Source organism: Olea europaea, chromosome 19, assembly GCF_002742605.1.
Source record: "Olea europaea var. sylvestris chromosome 19, O_europaea_v1, whole genome shotgun sequence".
Lineage (NCBI taxonomy): Eukaryota > Viridiplantae > Streptophyta > Magnoliopsida > Lamiales > Oleaceae > Olea > Olea europaea.
In genome coordinates this window covers 13,053,382-13,065,849 of record NC_036255.1, presented here as the reverse complement: position 1 = coordinate 13,065,849, position 12,468 = coordinate 13,053,382, and the positions used below count along the sequence as shown (strand labels likewise).

The 12,468-nt window shown below is 34.5% G+C and overlaps 2 protein-coding genes across 4 annotated transcripts; both read right to left on the bottom strand.

The window, feature by feature from the left end:
• Positions 1–224: 224 nt before the first annotated feature.
• LOC111368885 (tRNA dimethylallyltransferase 9) lies at positions 225–7,836 on the bottom strand. 2 transcript variants are annotated; one of them, XM_022990374.1, is made up of 12 exons: positions 7,466–7,834; positions 7,136–7,189; positions 6,307–6,349; positions 5,564–5,672; positions 4,380–4,578; positions 3,804–4,026; positions 3,389–3,483; positions 3,144–3,238; positions 2,230–2,305; positions 928–1,067; positions 663–851; positions 225–578 (listed from the first exon to the last, which is right to left on the bottom strand). In XM_022990374.1, exons 1-11 carry the CDS (start codon positions 7,712–7,714, stop codon positions 761–763), a joined length of 1,374 nt encoding a protein of 457 aa, XP_022846142.1. In that variant the 5' UTR covers positions 7,715–7,834; the 3' UTR covers positions 225–578; positions 663–760. The 2 variants fall into 2 exon arrangements, with proteins under 2 accessions (XP_022846142.1, XP_022846143.1); XM_022990375.1 differs by lacking the exon at positions 2,230–2,305 and having other exon boundaries at positions 7,466–7,836.
• A 283-nt stretch (positions 7,837–8,119) lies between these two features.
• LOC111368883 (cold-responsive protein kinase 1-like) lies at positions 8,120–11,918 on the bottom strand. Of its 2 annotated transcripts, none has more exons than XM_022990371.1 (7): positions 11,783–11,918; positions 10,929–11,061; positions 10,593–10,708; positions 10,281–10,491; positions 9,963–10,200; positions 9,337–9,487; positions 8,120–8,735 (listed from the first exon to the last, which is right to left on the bottom strand). In XM_022990371.1, exons 2-7 carry the CDS (start codon positions 10,999–11,001, stop codon positions 8,346–8,348), a joined length of 1,179 nt encoding a protein of 392 aa, XP_022846139.1. In that variant the 5' UTR covers positions 11,002–11,061; positions 11,783–11,918; the 3' UTR covers positions 8,120–8,345. The 2 variants fall into 2 exon arrangements, with proteins under 2 accessions (XP_022846139.1, XP_022846140.1); XM_022990372.1 differs by lacking the exon at positions 11,783–11,918 and adding an exon at positions 11,442–11,750.
• Positions 11,919–12,468: the final 550 nt, after the last annotated feature.

Sequence of the window (12,468 nt, the reverse complement as noted above, 5' to 3'; positions counted from 1 at the left end):
ATTTTGTACTTAATGTTTGACTGAACAGCAACAACTTGACATTAAGCAGCAATCACAAAAAATAGAAAGGAGCCAGATCAAGATAACACAGGCCAATCTTCGTTGGAAACTATTAAGTTATCCTATTTACTTCTCTACATACAAAGGAAGACATTCGTGAAGAATTACCACAAGGAGATAAAGGGAACCTAACAATTCATTTTTTATCCATACATTTTGAGGGATTTATCCATCAATAATTTCTATTATTTATAATTTAAAAGCAATTCCTTGATATAACCATTCAATCGCATGAACAATCACAATCAATTTTACCAGTATATGAGCATCTAATTACTACTTGGTTCTCATAGATTTAAGAACAGAAAATATTGAATTATTCAGATAAAATTAATGAAAAATATCTCGTCTGAATTGGTAGCTGGACGATAATGTGCTCAATTGATGTCCTCAAATGTTACGATGTTGGACATCAGCATATGCTTAATTCTCTTTGTAGCTCTAACGTCTCCATGGGAAGAATATATGCTAGTCCATGTAGACTTTTATATCCATGATGCCAGGTGCCCTCAACTTTCCTGCATCGAAGTCTTCAAATCAGAATCAATGCAAACGATTAAAGATGCCATTCAGAGCGCACACATAAAATAGCACATCTTCACCTCCAGACGGATCTTGAAGAATTTTGCAATGTTTCGGCTAAGGAATGTCATAACTCGTGAACTATTCTGTAAATCCTATCTGGCGTAGGAGAACTCGTCTAGGCTTTCATTCCACTGGTCCTTGTGGTTTGATCTTGGGTCCTCACCCAGTGCAGAATATCAGTGCAATCTTCACGACCGACAAAATGCCTTAAACATACCAAGAACCAAGTTAGCGTCTTCAGATAAAATGAAAAACGAGCAATGATATTTTCTGAGGGCATACCGATTTTTAGTGCGATAAGTTTTCAGTCGCATGACTTCCCGATGGTTTGTAATATCCTTCTTCATGCAAAGTGACTCCGGCACTTTTAGGTTTCCGTTTTGTTCCTGATATGCATCACATATGAAGCTGAGCACGTTTTCCTGCAAAACATGTGATTTTCAGAGCTCATTTCTGCGGAGAATCTCGAAAGGCTGCAAGAAGGGATTTTGTAGATTTCATTCATTCAATTCTCCACTACCATATCAACTTCCTGGAGTTCACATAAATATCAGGTATCTAGGACATAGCATGATTTCCTTATTTTGTATTTCTATTTAAGTTGAATCATGCTAGGTGTACAGGTAAAGTTTCACAGATTTTTTACAGGTCTCCACTTCGCATTTTTACATTGGTCATTGACAAAAACACACAAAAAAAGGCACCAAGCAGCCTGTAAACAATTCTCCTGTACTGTGTGGGCGCGCGCAAGCAAGAGAGAGATGTCAGGGTGACTCTTCATTCTTTTAGTTTTGTTTTAAATTTTCATATTTGGTCTTAGAATTTAATTTTCATATATAATAATAATTCAAATATTAATTTCAGAATATATTTCATAAATAAATGCATGATTGTAATATAAATTCATATTTAATTTTGATTTTATAGTTTTGGCAACCGAAAAAGGCCAATTCTCTCTCTCTATGAGATCGTGTCCATAGAAGGAGAGACAGTTGTGAACTATAAAGGTTTTATCTTGACGACTTCAGTGTTGTTAGTGCCCACACGAAGGCAGCCACAAAACTACAGGACAGCATTTCCGTATCTCTTTTATGCCAGCCTTCTAACTCTATCCTCTTATATTTAGATTATTGTTGTATTATCTTTTAATTCATCAAACAATCCCCATGAAATATTGATACAAAAATCACCAATTATCTCTAACCATACCAAACAAATAAAAAAGAACTCATCAGGTCGGTAGTCTCACATTGGTTGCGGGATCTTCAGGAAAAGGAACATATATAGGTGTTAACGATTTCTTCTAAAAGCTTTAAGCTATTAAACATGGCTACATGTATTCATTTAAATCATGTCTTCAACATGTTGAATGATTTTTTCCCACCAAAGCAGCACACAAGTTCTGATGAACAGATTGCGATGAGACTCAAAACCTTGTCTTTGTACTGTTGTGCTCCCATGTTAACCATTTCATCTAAAAGCTTATTCATTTAAATCTTTCTTTGACAATGAGTAAGATGCAAATGACAATTTCAGGAACTCTCAACTGATAAGCAGAAACCTAAAGTTACAAAAATAACGTACCAAAGGTTTAGAGGCATCAATCCAATGGTAAATTGGCTCGTTACGAAACCAAGTTATTTGTCTTTTTGCAAAGTTTCTGCAAAATTAAATAGTAATTGCTAAATAAACTTTTTGATGGAGATTAGTAACAAGGGCCAAACTGTCGATCAAATTCTCGTGATTTGAAATTAAAAAAATTTTAGAAATCCGGTGTAGAACAAGAGTAAAGTCGCCTATTTTGATTTGATAATTAATAGATTAATTCAATTATCTTTCAGCTACATTATCAAATATTTAAGGAAAAGGAGTATGTCCACTTTTCGGTACTTAAAGCACATAGTGCAACATATATATAATGAAAATAGAGTTTTCCAAAGTAAGTTAACAGATAGAATTAATTACGCGTGACAAAACATTCATCCAATGAGGCTTCTCTATGATCTACTATGAGATATTTCTGACAGATGATAACAAGTGTCCATGTATGGAATAATTTCAGGTCACAGGAGTGATGCTTTCTGCCAAGCATTTTAAAGAACTTTGCACATAGATTTGGCCTCTAAATGAGAATTCCACATAAGACCTCTAAATGTGAATTTCACAAACGACCTCTAAATGTGAATTCCATGTACAAAAAAACCATTTGATTGGGTTATTTTGGTTGATTAATCAGAAAAATTGATTTAATCACTGCTCAAATTTACTACATGTTTGGTTATGGCAATAAAAGCTAATTATGATCAAGTTATTATACACAAAGTCAAATATAACTGATACTTTTAATTGCCTTGCATTAATTTTTCAGATAATCATAATCATCATAATCAGTTCACATAATCAAGATCAATCGTGGACAAAATGACTTCTGCACCACAAGCCTTATCCCAACATCAAAGATATCCTGGAAACAATAGCCTAAGGGGAAAATAGGTTACCTGGACGCCTTCTGAAACTCTGATAAAAATGTATAGAAGTCTTGGGCAGAACATTGACCCCCTTGTTCTCTGCACTTCAGGAGATACTCCATAGCCTTGAAAATGCAATAATAATAATAATAAATAAATAAATAAAGGAAATGGATGCATAATAGATTCATGTCCAACAACTGCATCACCAAAGAACTCGGATTTAGACGATTTCATGGAATTCATAAGAGCATTAGAGACACCAAGGTATATACTTGTCTGTAACCAATAGCTCGAGTTGCAGAATTTGAATTCGGTAGAAGACCCAAATCAAGAAGCCATTTTGCCTCAGACAAAATTCCATCATCTCCTGCAGCCAGAAGCTGTCATCAGGAAAGTGATACTTTACGGTTTCACTTATAGATGACTCTCAAAGGAACATAGAGCACAAAAAAATAAATTGATAGCACAAGTCCCGACATTCTTTTACCTAAAATCATATCTTCACATTGGAAATCAATTGATCTGTAACGATCCAACCTTTGGGTCGAAAGCAATACAAAAATACAATCATAGTCCAAGTCGTTTGATTTACTCGGGAACTTTATGTTGTCCCTTGTAAATGACTATCAAAGGAATATAGAGCACATAAAAAAGAAATTGATAGTACAAGTCATGACATTCTTTTACCTAAAAGCATATCTTCACATCGAAAATCAATTGATCTATAGAGATCCAACCTTTGGGTCGAAAGGAATACACAAATAAATTCATAGTCCAAATCCTTTGATTTACTCTCAAGAAGTCCATCTGAAGCAGAGTTGATGTCAACAGCATCTGCCTCATCTGATTCAAAATTTTCCCGAAACGAATCATAAGGTACTTGAAAGGCTGACGGTGGTGCTCCACTTGACTGCAAGTTGAAGAAATATTTTTTAAACGAGACTCTGATTTCAAAGCTTACATAGGTCAATATAAAATCTAGCGTTGGGAAAATAGCTAGATCAGCAGTCAAAATGCAATGATCATTTTTTGAAAGGGGGGAACTAATTGTAAACGAATAGCAAGGGAAGGAGACTGAAAACAAACATAACAGTAAACAAGATCTTCATAGGATACCTTCACTAAAAAAAGAAGGTAGAACTTTAAAAACTTAACCATTAAAACTCAAGTTTATAAAATACATCTCTCTGAAGACATAAGTTCATATACAATTAGGGAGGCAAAATTCATAAAGTTTCATAGCAACAAAAATCACAAACTAACCTTGATGATTTCTAGTCTGCGGCGTAATCGATACCAATCATTTGCAGCTAAAGATTGGGCACTTGGATCACCTGCTTTAACCAGCAAGTGGACAGCTGCATCCCAATCACCATCTCTCTGTAAATTAGCAAGTTCAGAATGCACTTCAGAAGTGATCTCTCGAGAGGCTTTTGGAACATCTGGCTTCCCATAAATGAACCTGATGCATCAGAAATGAAAGAAATTAGTTTGATTATGTATAATTTGGTTTCCAATTGAGAATAATTTACTAATTGTGTTATTCAAGAGACAACGCAAATAAAACTCTAGAATATTGAACCATTAAACCTTGCCACTGGTCTCTGAGCACATAAACCTAAATTGGCTTCTATGTAGAGTTGATGAAAGGCACAAGAGATCAACGTGTATGGCCATCTTGTTGCATTTGATAATTCTTTTACATTTACAGTCATAAATTGTAATGTTTTCAATTGGAGTGCATATTCTAGTCCAACTCTTCACTGCATATGAAGTTAAGATGACCAAAAAAAAAAAAAATTCTTTAAGCATGGAAAGTAGTTTCTCTTGTAGTAGAACAAGAAACTAGAACATTACAATTGATCAATAACTTGATCTGACCTGCACAAAGACACTGCTAAATGCATGGGAAATAAGCTTCCATAGATCATGAAGAGGCTACAGATTCTGCAACAGTCCACTAACAAAATCATGCAGTGATGCTAATAGAATTTTACTAAAGGGCTGAGCTTGTTAAAGACCATTCCAATTTGATACACCTAGATATGTATTCTTTCTTCACATAGGTCATTATTCAAGATTTATTGTAAAATAAGCAAAATGTATTCGTTCTTTAATTTTATAATGGGAAGTTTTTTTTGATAGGGATTTTATAATGGGAAGTTCAAGGGATGAAACCACAAAGTAAAAGGGAACTGATGAAATTAGATATGTATTTACCAAGTTTCCAAGGTAAATATTCACGGCAAATATTCTTTCAACTACTAGTGGTTTGACATGTAGTCCTTATAGTCCAAAGCACTGAATTTCTCATTTTCATTGCTCTTAAACAGGTTAATTATGAAAATTGTGAGGCTCTAAGAGGAATAAGCCATTTAGCCTTTTAGTTTGCCCAAGTAATAAAAAAATGAGAGAACATTTATCATGCAAAGGACTTGTAAACATACCACCGCAAGTACAATCCTGTACCACCTGCAACTATGGGAACACGGCCATGATTAAGAACATCATTTGTTACTTGCCTTCCATCCTCATAAAATTGTCCAACAGAATAATCTGTACAGAATTAAAGAACACCTCAATCAAACTCTAAGAAGGCAAGGTAAATCTCATACAAGAAAAAATATAGGTATATTGTTCTGCAAAGGTTTTCTATTCCAGTTGAGTACAAGGTGTGTTACTCTGTGTTTACTCACACTAATTTTTTTATTTTTTATTTTTATTATTATTAATTTTTTTTATTTTTTATTTTTTATTTTTTTATTTTTTTATTTTTTATTTTTTATTTTTTATTTTTTATTTTTTTATTTTTTTTTGTGTCATCAGTAATGGGTAAAGGATTTAATCAAAATCATTTCAAAGCAATAAAAGCTGTATAATGCCAACAAGAGAAAGAAAGAGTTCCCATGGAAATTTATGAACTTAAACTAAAATATCAATAACAAATCCACATGTAGATCTAAACCAATAAAAAGTGAACTTTCAAAGGGCTTTCTCACTCTAATATTAGTTTTAAGGGTGACACAACACTTTCAACTGCACCAGTGAAACCAAGTAACAAACTATACCTTCATATATGTTGATGGCCAATGATGCATCAACATCTATATTAACAATATTTTCTGTATCATTTAAGCATCTGACACTAACATATCATTAAGCTTTTACAATACAATCCAGTAACCAATACCTTCAGATGGATGTAATAAGTCAATCAAATGATGTGGCACTTCCTGCAAAAGAAGAAAAAATCAATATAATTACAGCAACTTGGTCAAATTAACAAATGCATAGTCAAAACCCGGGTGCACAGAATAAACCATGCAATATAACTTTTTACTGCTATCTAATTTACTTGGGATGATATTGTTTTATTGTTTTGAGGAAGGGACATAAGATGAGCATTTTATGGGAAAGTGCATTCAAAATACTCAAGGAAGGAATAGAACTAAAATAACATCACCTGAGGATCCTCATATTCTACTGGCAATAAATGTGATTATAGAGGATGTAATTCTCCAGTTCACGAATCAGCAGGTTTGCTACGTGTAAGGTAGGATCATGGTTGCAAAAACATAAGAAATCAAAGTATTTTGGCCCTCTCTCATAAACCAATCCGCAAGTATACATTCAGATAATATTGAATTAGAGATTAAGAAGTTGCAAACTTTCTATTACATATCCATTGCAACTACTATTTGGGTGTTTTAGCTTGAGCTGTACAAGATGAAAGTCTCATATAGCTAGGTATTTGTCAATCCATGAGAGAACGACAGAATTCTTTAAATAACTCAGTTAATAATACATTAGGTTGCCACACAAAACAAAAGAGGCCAGTTGCTAATTAACCTAGTCAGAATAATAAGAAAGACAATAAAAATACATCAATTGAAATGTAAAACCTGAAAATCCCACGTAAGTAATGCATAAAAAAATTCTTAAAACTACAAATTACAAAAATCAAATAATAATTGTCAACATCGTATGAAAAATGAAGTCGCTCAAACTGCAAATGGTACCTGTCTTTCGCTGAGAGAAGGCTTTGCTGATCCCACATCTAGACCTCTGTACACCTGTTCCATATAAACCCACATTGATAGCTTTCATTCAAACTAAAGGGCGAAAAAATATATATATAACCAGGGGACAAAATGCAAGGTTACAATTGGATTAATCTAGATGTACATTATAGTGAACCACACAGAAAGTGATTACAAGTCTTGCTCAAATTTCCACTATAAAAATAACAGCCTATTAATAATTTCTATTTATTTCTAAGTTTGAAGGGATATTTATTTCTCTTCATATTCAAGTCTAAAAAATGCTTGTAAATGCAGAAATTCTTAAACCTGGACAGAGTCAGCGCTGATTATTTCGCCGTTGAGTCGCTTCGCGAGTTCCAGTGATAGCCTGCTTTTTCCGGCACCGGTGGGACCAGATATTACTATGACCTTCTCCTTTTTATTTTTCGCTGCCGCCGCCGAGCATGAGGTAGCTAAGGGTCTAATGAGGCGGCGGCGATTAAGACTGACGGGTGCCGTGCTCGTGAGTCGGAGGCAACTCATCCGAAAGCTTGGGATTCCAAAGCCACCCATCATTTTTGTCAAGTTGGAAATATTGCCGTGTGAGAGCTACTAATCCGTCTTGTAAACAGAAGTGTTTTATTTCTTTACAATCCGCACTACCAAAATGTTTAAAGAGGACAATTTGTTTGCAATTTTATTTACATTATTATGTGGATGGATAATTATATATCCATTTATTTTTTTCCCTTTCTGAAAGACAATCCTTAGAAAGAATAAATTTTGGATGCACAAAAAAATCTCAGGTCCAACCATAATAGTTGACAAATCTTTGGCATAGGAGTCATTCATTTACCACCATATTTGTTCGAGATTGACTTGTTGACTCAAACGTGCGTTAAAAACATGATTAAAACATTTTTACATTACTTTTTACATTTTACTTTTTGCTAGAATATGTAATATATAATACATGACATCTAAGTGCACAAGACGATCAAAATTGTTATTGTAAGATTCAATACAAGTACTCGATTGCCAACTTTCAACCATCAACTTTCACTTGAAATTCTCTATTCTTCTTCGTATTTCTATCTCAATACACTTTTCATCAAGTTTTCACAAGCCTTAAAATGATAAATGTACAACTAGGGGATCAAAAAGAAAACAAATTGCCCTTTCGTGTAATCCTCAAAACGCTAGCAATTCAATCACTCCTATCATATATCGAAGTGTAAGACATAGTGGCATATGTCATAGTTGTGTTCTGGGACGACGATAACATATCTTGCTTTCCCGATGAATTATCTTGCTTTCCTGAGCCAGGCGAACAAGTATATGATATATTACTCTGAGAACTCTCCATAGGCGCAAACTGCGGCATCAGCCCTGGTCTTGATATAGTTTTTTCATCCACATCCATCTCTCCTGTCAGCATTCTCACCACAATAGACATTGATGGCCTGTTGTTTGGCTTCTCTTGTGCGCATAAAAGACCAATCTTCAGATATTTGCGAGCCTCATCAACATCAAAATCCCCTTCAAGTGCCGTGTCCACCAAGTGAACCAGATCCCCTTGCTCATATAGTCGCCATGCCTGGAAGTGCAATTAGGTTCAAGTGCATTCATGGTCAAGCCATTTCACCAGAAAAGGTTAGCATAATTAAAATCAAGTCATGCATATTCTTCTGCAGTATCAACACCAATTAGTTTCAGCATCAACCATTGTTACTTCATTTTTTTACTCCTTTGATGCAGCTTGTGATTCTGTAAGCGAATTTATATCCCGAAAGGACTCTTATACCTTGTTTCCACCATTTTAAGTATGAAAAGCATGCCCAATCTCCATGCATTCAAGGGAAAATAAATGGTCCAGAGTGTTTCAAGGAAGTTTAGTTTGCACTAGGAACTGTAAAGAACGTGCCTAGCTAAAAAGTGAAATTGGAAAACCTGTTGAATGGTGCATCCAAGCACAAGTTTTTAACTAGCCAATCTAATTCAATAGTCCAATTGTACATATGCTGGCTCCTGATATTATGCTCATCTTTCACAAGAAAAAGTACCCTATTTATCTGCTTAACGTGTAGGCCAAGTCTACGATTACCATTTACTTGTTCATTAATCATAACTTCATCTGTTCATATGTCAAGAAAACAATTCTATTATTGTCACTCGAGGTTGAAAGATGCAAGTCGTACCCTTCTAAGAATATGTTTATCTTCAGCAGGCAATCGCTTGTTTGTGTTGAATCTTCCACCGACAATTTCCATGAGGAGAACACCAAAACTATATATATCTGCTTTCCGAGTCAACTGGCCTCGACTTGCGTATTCAGGGGCCATATAACCTCTAGAAAATTGAAGATCAAAAATCTTGTAAATACATATGAATTTATAATCACAATTACAGAAGACACCACAGTCAACAAGCCTAGCACGGACAAATATCTATAAGTCATGACTTTAAGAAAGATAGTCGGTCTTTTCTTCTTTCAGTAGATGGTTGGGGCGGGGGGACTACATATATTCTAGAAGCAAGAAGAATACAAATGTATAATACCAATTTTGTACTTTATTTTCTCTCTCTTATTATTGGAACATTAATTACTTGTAGAATCACAGGAGAGTGAATTTCTGCTTGTCTAGTATGAACACAAATATCTAAGTTTCTGAGTTATCTACTGTGAACACATGTTAAGGTCTCTCATGCCCACTTGACATGTCTCCAATATTTGGCTAAATAATAAATATATCAAGATGACTCACATACCAAATATTTATCGATTACTAGTTCTAATACCATGTAATAGGATATGTGAACTTACATAGTTCCTGCAACACGTGTGCTAATATGAGTTTGATTATCTGGAAAAAGCTTTGCAAGACCAAAATCAGAGATTTTCGGATTAAGATCCTTATCAAGGAGAATATTACTTGCTTTTATATCTCTGTGAACAATGTGAGGCTGGATTTCCTCATGGAGGAACATGATCCCTCTTGCAACCCCTATGCAGATTTTAGTCCGTATTTTCCAGCTAAATTGAATGCCGCTGTAGCGACCACCTACATTTAAAGTTAACCATTATCATTTTGACATAAGAAAAGGATCACCAGTTTCAAAGTGTTCACAGGCTATAAATTACCGAGAAGAGTTTTAGAGAGGCTATTATTCTCTAGATAGCCATACACCAATACTCGATGGTCCCCTTCTGCGCAGCAACCATACAATTTCACGAGGTTTTCATGTTCGATGCCTGATATCACCACTATCTCTGTCAAGAATTCCCGCACACCCTGCTGCGACTCAGCAGAAAGAACCTTAATGGCAGCCAAGCTACCATCGTTTAGCCTACCCTGACAATTAGAATATGATTTGAGTACAAACTTGAACAGCAATCATGTTATGTAAACCAATCTTTCACAACTTAGGAGCAAGAGTGATGATGCACAAGTACCTTATAGACGGAACCAAAGCCTCCTTCCCCAATTTTATTTGACAGATTGAAATTATCAGTTGCAAGTTTTAACTCTTTGTAACTGTACAACTTAGCATTTTCAATACCTGAAATTTCTGCATTCATTTTTAACATCGTTAGAAGTTCTCATTAAGTATGACAAACACAAATTGACTTGCACATGAAAAAATGTATAAAAATACTAAGCACTTGCTCTTCAGAATACGTGATTTGACAGCGTGAAGTCTTCAGACAGAGCAAGAAACTTCACTAATCTGAGTCATACGATTCTAACAACTACTTCAGTTCCAAAGGTTTTAACTATTTGAAGTCTACCTGCATCAATATTTACTCTTTGCCTAGTTGGTGAAGAAGCATCACGACTGCAACAGATGGTAAAACAACTCATCCGACCACCTCTTTACGCCAACCAAACTGTAGTTTAGATAAAATCTCTGCCCCGTCAAACCTGAACCATTGCAAGAACATGTCAAAATATGATTTCATCAAAGAAACTGGACAGACAATCATATGCCATGGTGATAATTGACCTCAGTGCAACTAAAGTTGACCGTAAAAAAAAGTACAGTATCAAGGCTGAAAATTTAAGAACTTAAAAAAATAAATAAATAAATAAAAGAAAAAACCAAATTAATAATAAGCTTCCATGTCGAGTTTTGAGATTTGCCCATTAGATAAACCCAAAGGACAACATTTAAGTTAATTGATCTAAAAAGCTAGTGACAGATACTGGGAACATAAAATAAATAGTACTTAAAGCAGTAAAGAAGAAAGCTACAGTTATTGGACATAGTTTCGTCTTTCTTCTCAAACATCTAAACTTATTACCTCGTCTGATCATTTGCAGCAGAGACAAGGTTTGAATTTACCGAACAAAAAATTAGAAAAAGAAATGACCCTTTGATTTGCATTTAATTTAAGAACAAGACCATCTGATTTATAAGTAACAGATAAAAAACTGGTCAATTCAAGTACAATAAATATAAAAACTAATTATCAACATCTGAAGCTTAAGAATTTCCGTCACGGATAAAGATTTAATCATTAAAAGAACAGAAACTTCTTCTGTAAAAAGATAATAGTAAAAATCAAATAAAAGAAGACAGAAAATTATCAATAAATAAGCATGTCTCTGAGGGTAATCCATGAAAATAAGACAAGAAGCTCATCTTAAAGTAGTATTGGTGATGAAAGTCGTCGTCCAGACTTGATAGAGGAACAGAATTAAGAAAAAGGCAAGTTTTCGAGTTGGGAGAATAGTCAAAGGAAGAAATGTAAAACCCCCGGAGGATATAATCGATCAACTTCATACTACGTAATTATAACCTGACTTTTTAACGTAACAGTCAGTGTAGGGTAGATAACCTGGGTAGTTAAAATTTATAAAGTCTGTATATTGACTTATTCCCTTTTAGAATATGAGCAAAAAGGATTTCTCATCATTTTTGTCTTAATAATATTTTTTTTAAAAAAAAAAGGTTAAACCCGAACTTGAGGGTCCTCACCGTTCAACCCCTGGAACATTATGAGGGAGGTAAATCGCGGAATGTACCCCCAACAGGTCAGGGAACAAGAGTTTGCCTATATACTGATACCCACAAATAACCCAATTACATATTTCAGAAATAGAATCATCACACTGTAGCTACCGACAAGGTTGAGACTACATCACTCATATCCTTTACACCACTAAGATATGCCTCGAGGGGCTTGTCTTATAATATTTATGAATCACCTTAAGGGCATAATCAACATATAAAAAATCTCCTAGGGACTCTTTAAATATAAGATCATCTCTATTTTAGAAAGTCAGCTTCTAAAATTTTGCTTCAAAAGATTTTTTAAATTAACATTT